Source organism: Telmatherina bonti, assembly GCF_933228915.1.
Source record: "Telmatherina bonti genome assembly, chromosome: 7".
Taxonomy (NCBI): Eukaryota; Metazoa; Chordata; class Actinopteri; order Atheriniformes; family Telmatherinidae; genus Telmatherina; species Telmatherina bonti.
In genome coordinates, this window is record NC_136625.1 from 17621459 (window position 1) to 17635923 (window position 14465).

Below are 14465 nucleotides of genomic sequence, written 5' to 3' on the forward strand. Positions count from 1 at the left end.
GTTGGTAAGCCTTTTCTCTAGTTTTTCGTTATAAGACATCAAACAGCTCATTTAAACATACACACAGTTTTGGAGCAACGATGAGGGAAATGGCTGAATCGTTTATAAAGCCACGCAGGCTGAATATCTGCCTGAACCCGCATCCTCTGCGTCACCAGCCCCGTGTTCAAATCAGATTACGCGCCTCGTTTGTTCCAACAATGTAACGCCAGTTCGAGACCTTAGTGTCATTATTGCAAGACCATTAAAGTAATCTCATTGTTATCCAACGAGCAGTTATTGGAAATGATTAGATGATGAAAAAAAAAAGTGACTTTAAAGTCTGGAAGTCGACATTTGAGACATTTGATTCAGCACTGGACAGCTCCTGCGGCTCCGCAGAGGCCTTGAACTTGGCCAACGGAAGTCCCCCCCCCCCCCCCCCTCCCAGTCACATGAAACCAGTTGCAGAAGCAGGGATGGTCATTTCCTATCTCAGTCGTAATCATCAAAGCATGATTGAACCAGTTGGCGACGGGATGAAAAAAAAGTGTGGAAAAAAATGGGTACAAGTGGCCATCACAAAGCAAGCTCGTGAATTCACGCGTTCACAGACGTTTCTGGAGAAAGTTTAGAAGTAAACTTCAATCTTGATGAAGTCTTGATCTTGGTGAGTCTGGCGGATGCGTCGATAAGGAAGGAACTGTACTATTATACTCCGGGAGGAAGACTTGATGACGTCTATAGCATCCTTAATGTGACTTAGTGCAGGGAGGAGGGGGAGGGAAGGAGGGGGAAGGGGGGGGGGGGGGGGGCAAGGCTTACGATGCATGGATAAAAATCCAAGGCAGTCACAGCGCAGGACAAAAGTTTGGAGCAACGATATGTAGACGACCATACAGTGCACTTTCCTTTCGAGCTTTTCTTTGCCCCCCGCGACTGGTTGAGTCCTCCTAATTGTGTCTAAAAGTGAGATAGGCTGTACTGAGGGGAACATAAGGAGACGACGGAGGCGCTTCAGCCAGGAAAGAAGTGCCGTGAGAAAGATACCGTCTCTCTCACACACACACCACCACCACCACAGCCGCACCCGGATCACGTCCTACAGCACAGCGCTCTCTCTGTTTCCTGCTATAGGTATGTTCTAAACCTGCGGAATGCCTTAAAACTCGGACATTTTAATGCACAAGACACAGATTAAAGTATCGGACTTCTTCTTTTTTTTTTTTCCTTTCTGAACTGTGAAGAGATCTGTCATTTTTAAATATGACTTTGGCACTGTATGCAAAGGATTCTCAATACCGCACCTAAACTTTTATGAGGCTAAATAGGATGGGGAAATGAAAAAAGAAATGTTTGGATAAAAGTCAATAGATGTGTTTTAATGCTATTTTTCGTTTTTTATTAATTCATTTCTTTTGTTTAGTTATTTGTTTATTAGTTACCAATAATTAAGAAGCGACTACAGCCTGTAAATCTAATAAAACTAATAACCACCGTGTTGCTGTTGCTATTTAGAGACTAACTTGTTTATTGCCAGGTCTGTTTTTCATCCCAACAGCATGGCCAGTTCGAGTAAAGCGACTCTAATCTTGCTCATCTACGGAATCTTAATGCACTACAGTGTCTTCTGCACACCTATTGGACTAAGTTACCCTAAGATTAGGTAAGTTTGTGCTGTATATCTCTTCACTGTGATACTTTCAGCTAAAGACATTATTGCATTTGCTCAACCACTCACATACACACACACATAAATATGTTATTCTTATGTTAAGTATATTTCCATTCATCATAATGTGATTTGAACCCTTCACTTCCAACAAACAACTGCGCGTCACTGCGCACAAACTGCGCGCACAGTTTGGAATGGCCGAAGTGAAACGCGAAGCAGGACGACACACAATCATTTTAAACATATACAATCGCTGGTCTTGCTGGAAAATGGTTATGGAAATTGCACAAAGGTAGCTATCAGTCCGGTGGGATGGTTCACAGAACTCCCCTTATTAAAAATGAGAGTGCAGTGAAAGCAGTGGATAACCCTCGGGATGACGGTGGACTGGCGTCACCAAGGAGAGGCGAGGCAAAACGAATAGGAAAGCTCTATGTGTTTAAGATTTTTTTTTTCCTTCTGCAAAAAGCATATCCGGAATTTGGGCGTGGTTCTTATTGATGAAATAAATAGAAAAAAACCCCATCTATTTTTAACAGTCTTTTAATGCTTTTTTCCCGTGAATCACACTCCTACAGGAAACGTGATCATTTTCACACCCTTTGTTTCGATTCCTAAATAATTAATGAGTCTGGAGTCTGTGTTCAGATCACCAGCAGCAAGTTGAATTTATATTTTCCTCGAAGGAAAAAAAGGATTTCAACGAACAAAACATTAATAAATAAATCTGTGCATATTTTAATACATTTTAAGTTTTTAATAGTCAAATTCAAATGATCCATTTCCTGCTTTATTTTTACAAAAATACCCCCCAGCAAATTTCATTCTTTTTCCGACTTTAACACTGAAGCATTTCACCTCCTACTGATTTTAGAAGCAGATATTTGGCATTCTTTCACTCCTGCATCCCACTTTGTGCAGATCTCAGATTTGTGATGACTGTTCTCTCGCAGACTTGAAAACGACGCATTCGATGAGGATGGGAATTCTCTGCCCGACATGGGGTTTGATGGCGACCAGATTGCTATACGAAGCCCACCATCGTTAAACGACGACGGGTACACTCTATACTACCCACCAGAGAAGAGGTAAATGAGCTGTCAGATCAGGACCAAAAGCCTTGAGCTGGTTAATGAGATTTTCTTATTTTGTGTGTGTGTGTGTGTTGCTGTTTGCGATGATGTTTGCTTGCTTTTGTTTCCCTCCCAGAGTTTCTCATGTTATTTGTCCTGTGCTATTTTCACACCCAGTAGCCTAAAATGTGTTCATGTTGTTCATATTAAGATGTAGTAGAAAAAAGGTGTGCGTAGAAAGCCTAGTCTGCTCAGACTCCGTCAGGCTGCGCTTTATTCGCACCTGTGTGATGCTGGACCTGCGGATGGGTGGGGACATTTTTGGCTACTTTGGATCATTTTGTCTGCGCTTATTTTTCCTTAATTTTCTTTCTTTTTAAATTTTTTTCCCCTTTTAATTCACTGATAATCTATGTGTTTTGGCGTTTTATCATCTCAGATCAGAAAGGCATGCTGAGGAAGAATTAGATAGAGCCTTGAGGGAGATCCTGGGTCAGTTAACAGCGAGACATTATCTGCATTCTCTGATGACTGTTCGTGCAGGGTAAGAGCATTTCTGTTTAGCTGCACTCCTTAAAAATTTTTTTATGTTCCAGCGCTGCACAACTTTATGCTGCTACATCAGTGTCTGTCATTTTATGTGCGTGTTTATTCTGTTGTTTTTTTTTTAAAAATAGACATTTTCATTGCAATTTTGTTTATTAGTTGTTTCTTTTTCGTCATTGTGGCGTGGTTCCGCGTTCATATTTAGGACTGAGGGTCAGAAATCAGACTAAAACACACTGGGATTGATGTGTGAGTCAAGCATCAATTGACGAATATTATGTTTGCCTAAGCACTAATGAAAAATCATGCTTCAGAATATCCACTGAGCTGTAAATGAATAATTTATAACTTTAATGCGCAAATATGTTTCTTTTATTCTGACTAGGTTGTCGCCTTCTTAAAAAAAGAAGCAAAAAAAAAAAAAAAAAAAAAAAAAAAAAAAAAAACGGATTGAAGGCCAATGAACGCCTAATTATTGGTCCTAAGAAACTTTGCATTATGGAGAAAATTATTCAGAGCTGACGTCACGTTAGAAATAGAAGACATTGGTCAAGAAGTCGCAGGTTTGATTAACATTATGCTTCTTTTTCTGACTTGTTTTTTTTCCCAGTGAAGACAACAGCATGGAGGACGAATCAGAGCCCTTATCCAAAAGACATTCAGATGGGATCTTCACTGACAGCTACAGTCGCTATAGAAAGCAGATGGCCGTGCAGAAATACCTGGCAGCGGTTCTGGGTAGAAGGTACAGACAGAGAGTTAGGAACAAGGGACGCCGACTTGCCTATTTGTAGCGTTGTTAAAGCGCCCAAACTGCCCTCCTGTGTAAATACATCCAGTCGTTAAATCAAAGTCATTCAGATATACCTGACCAACCAGTGGATTGCGCCTGTGTTCTTTCAACATGTATTTATGTATGAAGTAAAGCCATTAAAATGAATATTTTAATAATAATATCGTTTTTTTTTTCTTTTTGTACAAAAGCACTTGATACCGCACAGTTATACTTTGTGGACCAACATTTTATTTTCATGTTGAAATGTTGAAAAAGAAAAACAAAATGGGAAAAAAAGATGAAATCAGTTAAAAAAAAAAAAAAAAAAAAAAGATAGATGTGCACCTTCGACATTATGCGCTTGAAATCTTTTAAGGTCATCTACATATGCAGAAAATAAATAGATTTTAAAAGACAATCAAAGTATTGAATGTTATACTTATTTTTGTAACCGGCCTTCTATTTTTTTAGTGTTTGTTTTCCAAACAGGCCCAAAGAAGCAGTGAGCATGCATCCGGCTTATCCTGAATGATACATGTGGCCCTTTCCCCACCCCTCTCCAAAGCCACCTTTAATGGGAGCTCTGTGGGTTTGAATTGCTTGCTGCCCTTCAGGGAGGAAAGTTAGATTTTTTTTTTTTGTTTGTTTGTTTTGGATAGCCTCCCATTTGATGAATATAATAACGTACACATGGTTATCTGGTGGTAAAATATAACATTTCATTCACACTGAAATTCAATTGCACCCTTTGTCAAGGAGATTTTTTGCCTTTTAGTAAAGTTGTTAACAGTAAGTGGAAAACACTGCTTGCTTAGTTGCCTCAAAGTCATCTGCAGTGAGAGTTAAATCGTGCTCAGCAGGACTGTACAAAGATTGTCCCATGTGTGTGTTTATGTTGTACAGGATAGAAATGACACAGTGCCCATATTTATCTCAGTGTTGTCAGTCAACAGAACTTTTTTGAAAGAATATGCTTCAGCTGTTGGCTGTATTTGGGTGGCACTTCAAACCTTTAGAGTAGACAAGTACAAAGCAGGGAATGAAGCAGAAAGGTAGCATCAGAGTAACAGTTGGGGCTATTTAACTTATATATGGTGCATGTGAAAACGGACACCTTGCTCATTTTTGCTTAGAAACTGCATGCCATTGTGCTTTTTTTTGCTATGTGTGAGGTGGGCTGTGCCAAACCTATTTCAGCACCACTCCCCCTCACCGGCTTTGTGACAGAAATGTGAACAAGGAGGGCTAGAGGTGGTAGAAACTGGTACTGCACTGACTTGTTGAATTTTTTACCTCTCTTGCTGCTGTCATTGTGGAAATTTTTGGACAAGACACTGGACCCCCTATTTGCTGACTGCTTTTCGTCCTGGTACCAGTTGTTTAGATCATTTTCCGTCTCAATGGCCATGCTTAGTTGTTAATTTGATCGTGCTGTGATTCACCTGTTAAAGACAAAGCTGATTTGTGTTGGATGTCTTGCTGGTTTATGTGCAGTGAGGATGTGCTATGGAGGATGAGGAGAGTGTTAGGTGAGTTGCGGAAACATATGCATGAGGGAGAGGAGAAAGCACGAGAGGTAGAGCGTGAAAGAAAAGGGAAGAAAAGCAGGCTGTTGCATAAGAGAACAGGTTACAGCACCCACGAGCTGGAGAAGAAGTGTTGCCTGTCGAGATGGAGACAAAAAAAGAGGTGAAAAGATGTCAGCGTAGCCTCAGCTGCCACATTGAAATCAGGGTCAATGAGTCTGATAGGAAGAATATCAGATGTTGAATTCCCCTCACTGAGGTTTAAGCAGGAGGATGTGAGAGAAGCTGGATGAGGCCACTCTTAGACCAGGACAGAGGTGAATGAAATTCGGCACTCAAGCAGAGGGACTTTCCCTCTGACTTTTTATTAGAGTGATATCCGATGTATTTATTCAATATTATGCAAATGCAGCTTTATGCACCCCCTGCAATACAATCAGCAGCCTGTGTTCTTCCTTCAAAACTATCAATATGCTCCTTCTTCAATTTGGCTTTTTTCCCACAGGCTTTGTGTGAATGGGTGGAAGAACCTGCTTGCATCTTATGTGAATGTGCTTAATGTGTGTGTGTGTGTGTTTGTGTGTGGATGAGTGGAAGTGGAAACAGCTTTCGGCTTTGGTGCCTTGCTTTGACGTGACAAATAAAAATAAAAATAAATAAAGATTAAAAAAAAAAGAAAAGAAAAAAATCGCCACAAGTGACAGATGGCAATTTTGGTGGCCCTACAATGCTGCAGTCCATTAGCTTACATTGAAACTTCCTTTTACTCTGTTTGATCGCTCGGCTTAGTCTGCCCCAAGAGTAGTAGAATTAGGCTTTCTTTTAAAGCATGGCCAGTAATTTAATGGTTTAAAAAAAAAAAAAAAATCGTAGACGAGAGTAGAATGTATATGTTGGTGGAGCAGGCAATATGTGTGTATGCATGAGTCTGGGGTGTTCAGTGTCTGTGAGAGTTGTGAACAATGACCAGTGTTTGTTATTGTTGATTATGAAGTGTTGTTGATTTTTTCATATTGGTCAGTAATTTATTAATGAAAAAAAAAAATAGCACCATATATATTATTTCTATCTCTGTGCATCACTAGCTAGATTAAAAGGGTTTCAGAGCATAACAGAGATTTTGTTCAGATCATAGAAAATGCCTGTTGTTGATAGTTCTGAAAGCGCCAAACGCCTTACTTTAATGTGTATTCTCTTATCTATCTGAAAAACAATGTGTTTTAAAAGTGAACCTTAGTACAAGTGGCATCGTTATACACACAGGAGTCCTCATATGGGGTTTTACGTTTCTCAATGTCATGAAAGTGTTGTAAGATTTGTATGAATAAATTTTTGTAAACAACAAAATTTTCTAATCAATGTCTAATCTTTGATATCCATCACGTTAAGAGGATCTATGGAGCAGAGAAAGTGCAGCAAAACACATGCACACACTGAATAGACCTATTATGTTTCTGACTTAGTGCCAAGATAAAGTTAGGCTTCCATGATCATCACTGATATTTTTTTTTATTTAGCACAGTTTCCTTATAACAAATAAATGTCTAGTCATATTGCATAGCAGTACCACCTCTAGTGGTTTATGTCTGCCTGATGTCCTCTTGAGAAAAATGTCTATTTCTGTAATCAGATACACATGAAACAGTAGAAAGGAAAAATAGACAGGGTACATTAGATGATCTGAGCATAAGGAGGCATTTACATTCAATCACAATAAAAAAAAAAAAAAAATAAAAAGGGCAACTAATAATAATAAAAAAATGACCCTGGAGTTCACATGCAAGAACTAGCAAACATCTTGAAGCAGCTCACGGAGACAAACTGCAGCTGGACAGAGCAGTGAGCTTAGATAGATCTTCCCTTCAGCTGGAGCAGACGCGTCTTTCTCCTCACTCCATTCTCGGCCTTGCAAGCGCAGCTGTGTCCCAGTGGAGAGGAGGATGGGTGTGGCAAAGAACCGTGTGTGATCTGATCCTCATCAGCCAGTGTGTGCGTTTGTGTGTGTTAGCGCACACGCATCAGAGCTCGACTAACCCAATCAGAGAAATGTTGCATGGCAACGGTCCACAAAGGGGACACGGTTGTGTGTACGCATGTGTCAAGTGTGTTTGTATGAGCAGAAAGGGAGCGATGTGGTATGTGAAGGTGTTTGTGAGCGTTTTTGGTTATTTCTGTGCTCCATACGCGCAGACCTTTGGCTGGCTCTGCATTGGAATGGGATTCTGCAGTCCACCTTGCATTTGTGAGTGAACACTGCCTGCAGAAATGAAGAAACAAATGCACACTGCACGTCTCTCATATCCACTGTAATAACAACAGTTACCAGCACAGGGGAGCTCAGGTGTTAAATAAGATTAATAAAATTCAACAAATCAAATTAGCCATGAAAAACTGCCACACACAGACACATGCACAAGCTTGGACATATATCTTTGTTTCTTCCCTGAGGATCCTGATTCAGCTGCCCTGCTGCTATGAAAAGGCTGACAGATTGTCAATTGTCAGAGTAGGAGCTACCTGTGTGAAATGCACATTGTCTCCATCCCTTATAAAGCCCCCCCACACTGCTAACTTTTCAGCTGCCATAAAGAAAACCAACCTAAGTTCTTCTGAAAAGCAGCAATGCACAAAACATGACCAGTACAAACGAGTCTGGTGAAATCTATATAAAAATAACGAAAACAGGCGAATGTATTCACTAATAAATTCAATTAGATATGCATGCTCTCATATGCCCACAAGTGGATATTGAGACAAATGCTTCAATTTGTTTGCACAGAAGTGGACTGCACATGAGGGGCCACCCTCAACCAATTTGTACATAATGTACGTTAATGCCTGAATCAATAAAAGTTGACTCCTCCCTCCTCTTAGTGCTGCATCACCTCTCCTCCGTGCCGTGCATCAGTTCCCATCTCCAGTTTAATGATTGATCTCAATTTTCCACGAGACTTGCTTCTTATTTGTTGTGTGAGGATGAGAAGAACGCCTGAATTTCAAGCTTGCACAATATATAGCTCACATTTTTACACAGCTGGTAATAATCTCGCCTCTGCCTCTGGACATGTCTTAATCATGTGTAAAGTGCCAGAGGGGGAAGGGAAGGTTGTGTTCAGGGCTTTTCCAGGGAGGATTCCCACATCCACCCTCACTGCCATAGCCACACCCATCTTCCTTTGTCACTGTGTGCTTAATGAGCATGTGAAGCCAGAAGTGTACAAGCAGAAGTAATGTGGATCCATAGCTGGTGATTTACAATTTCTGTCCTCCTTTTATAACATGAATGTGTTTATTAACCAACTGTAAACCCCCCCCCACCCCTCATCCTTTTTCTACCCAAACCTCCTTCATATGTCAGGGTTAAGACTACAAAACTCATAAGAGAGGCCCAAACAGCGATGATCCAGTCATTCTCCCACCATACCCCACCCCCTCATGTTTCACTTCATGAATTATGCAGCAGTCTGTGATTTTTTATTTATTTAATTTACTTTTCAAGGGGATGGGGCCAATCTGGTCACGCCTGCATTGAAACTTGATTGTTGCTACCAGTGAGACCCCAATCTCCGACTCTTCTAAATCCCATCTCTGTCACATCTACCATAGAGCGGGAGGCACTCTGCGGCAAACAGCCCCTCTGGGAGCAGCATTAGACAGAGAGAGAGAGACAGAAGAGACTGGGAGGAGGAAAATAGGAGATGTGGGCGAATGTTTGAAGACATGGACCACTGATCAAGAGATGCTTCTGGCTTAGAGGGAAACACTTTACCTGTGCTGCTTGAGTAATCATGGGTGACCAGAACTATCCATCATTTATTATGAGGCCATTTGGCCAGGACAGAAAATGCCTAAACAAAATTTTCTCAGCCACAGCACCCTGTGTTTGTTATTCCAACCCATACAAATCAGAATGATAACCTATCTGTTTTTTCTTTTATTTTCTGAGCCAGATGCTCAAACACAAGGCAAGAGAAATTCTTAGATCATCAAATACTGTGATTTTGTCACAACCAAAATTTCCTCCCATGAAACCGTTCTTGTTAGTTGAAGTGGTGATTCTAAATTGGCCCCCCTGCAATGTGAAACACGATAAAGCAGAAAATGAATGAAATAATAACTAATGAGCCGAGTGTGCTAAGGCTGACCCAAACACTTCAACTGTTTCTATAATGATCAAAGTTCAAATTAGTATCATTATTAGTATTATGCTGAAATCTTTTAGTTTACTTGCTTATTTTCGGGACACTAATAAGTTTTACTTTAGCTTACACAAGGAGTTTCGCCTTCGGGTATTAACATTTTATAGCGGTACATGCAGTGGGATGGTAAAGCAGGCCTGTATGTTCTACGTATAATTTCAAGATGTAAACAAAGTGAACTGTGCAGTGACAGTCTGAGGTTTTAAATAAATAACTTTAAATAACTTTAAAATGAAGTACCACGGCCCCTCACCATAAAAAATTGGAACACAAGTAATGATAAACCAACAATAAGACCTACTGATTGCCTGAAACTAAGTTACTAGCAGATTAGCAGCTGTAATATTAATAAGCTACAATTTTATGAACTTTAATGAACTTTTGAGAGAAAAGAGGATGTAATTATATGAAGACTTACAAATCAGGGGAAAATATAGCCGTGAAAACTTTGTATAAGCTGCTTTAGGTATAATAACAAATCAGTGTCATTATCATTTAATAAGGCTGCTCTGCAAAAAGCATTAAAAGTTGTCAATATGAAGCAATTATCCATTTGGATCATTGACTCTTGCCATTTGGTGCTCCCAAGTGCAACAATCGGCCTCACATTTGATCCGTACGATCTCCAACACCTTAAACACTAGAATCTCATGCTGTTTTATCTTCAACGATGCTCCGCCCTCAGTAACTTGCCTGCTGCTTGGTGCTGAACAGGTCATGTAAATTGGTGTTTTACAGCCTTTCCATTAAAAAACGTCTGCCTGTTGAATGTTGGATGGATGTCACAGTGAATAAAAGCAACAGAATAAGCTGAAAGATCCTAAAATGCAAGCACTCATGAGACACTCAAGGAACTACAGCGATTATCTGTTTTGGTGCAGTAGTTTCCCCATTTCTCTGACTCCCAGAACTGTAATTAATTTTTGATTGTAAAACATTGCTTAGATCATGTCATGCATAAAAGCAAGAAAATACAAACACATTTCCTGTCAAACAAACATCAGTAATCATAAATGTGGGTTAGCCTAATGGGACAATAAAAGGGCTTGAGCATCATGAAAAATAAGCTGAATTCTCTGATTGGAAGCAAAACTTTGAACTTGAGAATCAAGTACAATTTGCAAAAAGAACCCTTGGTTTGATAGGATCATGTTAGGATGATGATGTAAGTCCATTGTTATTAAGTAACGCACCTTAATTTGTCTGCACATATTTTTATGTGGCTTATATTTTTTACCAGGCTTGTCTTCAGAACTCCCATTCCCTTCAGTCAGCTGTACTTAATGGGAAAATATCCTTGGAGTTGCAGGCCGGGTGTTGTCTAACATCAAACAAATGTCTTTAAATCTATCTTTTCCCAGTGTGTTTCTCCTGTTGGTTCCCACATGCTTCTAAACATTTCTGTGGATGAGAGAGGTGGGGGGGTAGGTCCCACAGCAGGAGGTAAGCTAGCTTTTGAACTTAAAGGGAGGTTTAGTACGAAGGGGTTTTCTTTAAAAATCTCAGAAAGTCATCTTTGAATGTTGAAGATATCTTTTTAAAAAAAAATTTATTTTGTTATTTATGTTGTCATTATGCACTTCAGCATCTGAATGTCCAGCCTGCTGACATCCAGAGTTCAGAGTGAGGTGAACAACTTGACACATTACAGCTTTACAACCTGTTTTCATTCTTCTTGTATCTTGTTCCCTCACAAAGCTCATCTTGCTTAGGGGCAAGGTTGTGCAAACTGAATTATATATATATATATATATATATATATATATATATATATATATATATATGTATATCTATCTATCTATATATATATATATATCTATATATGTCATTGCTAGAGCCGCTGGATGTAAAACTCAGTGTGAGATTTGTGAGAAGAAACATGTTCATGCTCTTTTAATTCCCATCCGCATGCCTCTCACCTACTTCCAAATGAAGGGAAAAGACAGCCTATTATGCCCTCCCCCTGCTGATATCCACTGTTGGAGTCCTTTCCACTTCCTTTACCCTCACGTCTCTAAAGTTGTGACAGAGTTCCTGAATGAGATGAATGGTAATGAATGGAAAAGCAGTGGAGGGCAGAAAACGATGCCTGTCAGGTTCAGGCTTCATGGGTTGTACTCAAGTGAGCCAAACTTACACACTGACACACAGCTTGTGGTGATGTTATCTTTCCTCACTCATTTTATTGAACGCAACATGAGTGTGCGTCTGCATATGTCTGTCAGGCTCTGCATATGTGTTGGGAAATGGTTTATTATCTGAACATACCTTTGGCAAAGACAGGAGGATTAAGTGGTACTGCTTCTCGGGGTGCAACTCCCGCATAACAAGCTCTATATGCTGTATGGAAAGCAATGGAAGAAAAAGTAGGTTGGAAACGCCTTCTTTAAGGTTTGAAGCCCAAAAAATTGCATCAACGCATGGGTGATATATAAAGATCTATTATTCATTTTTGGAACAGCTTCTTGTTTCAATAGCCGCTTTAAAAAAAAAAAAAAAAAAGCATTTTCCTCCATCTCCATTTTTACAAACCTCTCAAACTTGCATGCAGAAATCCTAGAGACAGATGCATAGATGCATCCTTACATGCAGACCAAAAAGGTAAGTGTTCACTTTAAGATGCTCATGCACAAAGCAGGTATAGGCTTTTCCTGTCTTTCACACATCTCCAGAATAAAAGGAAGTGCCTGTCAGTGAACAAAACAGATCTTTGTGAATTGTCTGAGGCAGCTGTATAAAAAATCAAAAAGGGAAGCTGGGTGATAAGGAGACATGCGAGTGGGAAACACAGGGAGGTGAGGCAACCAACCAGACTCTTCATTCACACCTGTGAGCGACATCCTGTGTTCCCTGGGGTATGGCAGCTGAATTGCACCATCCAGGGTTTTTCTCAGTCTCCCCTTCCATTGGAGGACTCCCTTCTAACCCAACTCCTCCCATCAGGGATTCTTTGTTATAACGATTGACACATTGCTGAAACACCCTACAAAATCAGTACTCCATGACATTAACATTTTGTATATTGCTTTTCTCTATAATTAGCCAATGTAGAACAAAATTAATGGAACCTTTATGCCCTTAACCTAATCATAATACTTGCAATAGCTGGTTAAATGGACATTTGAACTGTGCATTTCTTTCAGATGAAGAGGCTGCATCCACACAGCGACTGAACTGATATAGATTCAAAAAGGCATTTAGTGCAGATGGGATCATTTCCAGCTGTTATTTGTCTCAGTTCCCATTTGATTAAGGCTACCATGAGACTCATTATTAGTTCACTGTTCTTGACTTAACAAGTTCATTTAAACTAACAAAAATTATTATAGCATCCCTTTTTCTCACATCAGTGTCTGCTTAGTCTTCATTTAACTCTACTCATCGACTACAGGAGACGTAACACCTTGGATTTAATAGGTTATCAGATATAAATGTTTACAATAGTGCCTTTCCCCTAAACGTGTTGATGTCTTTTAAGCCTCTTTGAAATAATCAGTCATTTGATGACTTTGTAAGAAACTGAGGCCACACAACTTGCTGGTTTTAAGGAAAAGCATGAATCACAGGTTCAAATATAAATATTTGTATTCATCACAAATTGAGCATTTCAAGAAATCCTTAACATGAATCAATAATTAAACACAATCTTTTATTAATATTTCTTTCAAAATAATCAGCTCTGTTGTTGCCAGTTACAATCTCAACATCTTAATGCATTCATCTCTGGGGACTTTAGTCCTAAATGTGAGATCGGAAACTTTGGATGCATGCCTGCTTAAATTTGGCAAGGACACTGAAATGAAAAATGAGCCCTTTGTTAAACTTGGTTGCATTTACGTTGATCCTGGTTATATGGTGATTAAAATATATTGTACTTGTTTAAAATTGATTCAAATTTAGACTTCTGGTTTTATTTGTCTCAGTCAATAATTTATACGGCAACAATATAATATCCATTTGGAGGTTCATTAACAATAACTGAATTCAAGTAAGAAAATTCAGATTAGGACTTTGTTCTGTTCTGCTTTTATGTGTTTTTCAAACTGTACCTCATTAGAAAAATAAGATTTACAATATGCTGTAGGCAGGGTAAGATGATCTATTTAGGTTGTGATATTTTCTAACCTAATCAAACAGCTCTTAATAAACTTATCCAGGTGGATTACTTTGTTCTCCAAACAGAGAAGCAGCCAGTGGAAACAAATTCTGAAAGACTGGGTGTAACTCTTTATGCAGGTTTTGCTTTGCTTCCATGCAAGTCAACACTGCATCCAAGAACATAAAAAGTTTTATGGGCACTTAATAAACTGTTAGCTGTGAGGTTTAGTAGAAAATCCTTGTCAAGACTAAGCATATTAACTGATTAAATAAGTAAATAAATCAGATTCTTGTCACGTCTCTGCAGGACACTACTGCAGCTGTAGCACAGTCGCTGAAGACATACAAAAACAAAATTAATATGCACATTTAAGATGTCTTATTACAAAAATCTCCACCTGAAATGCTACACAAATTCTTCAGTGTCACACGTGACCGCTGAAACACTGAGTTAATTTCTGCCACTTTATTTGTGTTCTCAGTAGAACATCTCATCCTTGTTTGTTTTGAGGTTTGGCAGCTACTGCCAGCCCAGTGACATCATCATGCTGGCACAGTTATTACTGAGAAATTCAGTGAAACAACATGGCAGTG

General features: G+C 39.4%; 1 protein-coding gene across 2 annotated transcripts; it reads left to right on the forward strand.

The window, feature by feature from the left end:
- Positions 1-1541: 1541 nt before the first annotated feature.
- adcyap1b (adenylate cyclase activating polypeptide 1b) lies at positions 1542-4067 on the forward strand (the record flags this gene model as incomplete). 2 transcript variants are annotated; one of them, XM_079243117.1, is made up of 4 exons in its annotated part: positions 1542-1645; positions 2608-2742; positions 3167-3271; positions 3884-4067. In XM_079243117.1, 4 exons carry the CDS (start codon positions 1542-1544, stop codon positions 4065-4067), a joined length of 528 nt encoding a protein of 175 aa, XP_079099243.1. The 2 variants fall into 2 exon arrangements, with proteins under 2 accessions (XP_079099243.1, XP_079099244.1); XM_079243118.1 differs by lacking the exon at positions 3167-3271.
- Positions 4068-14465: the final 10398 nt, after the last annotated feature.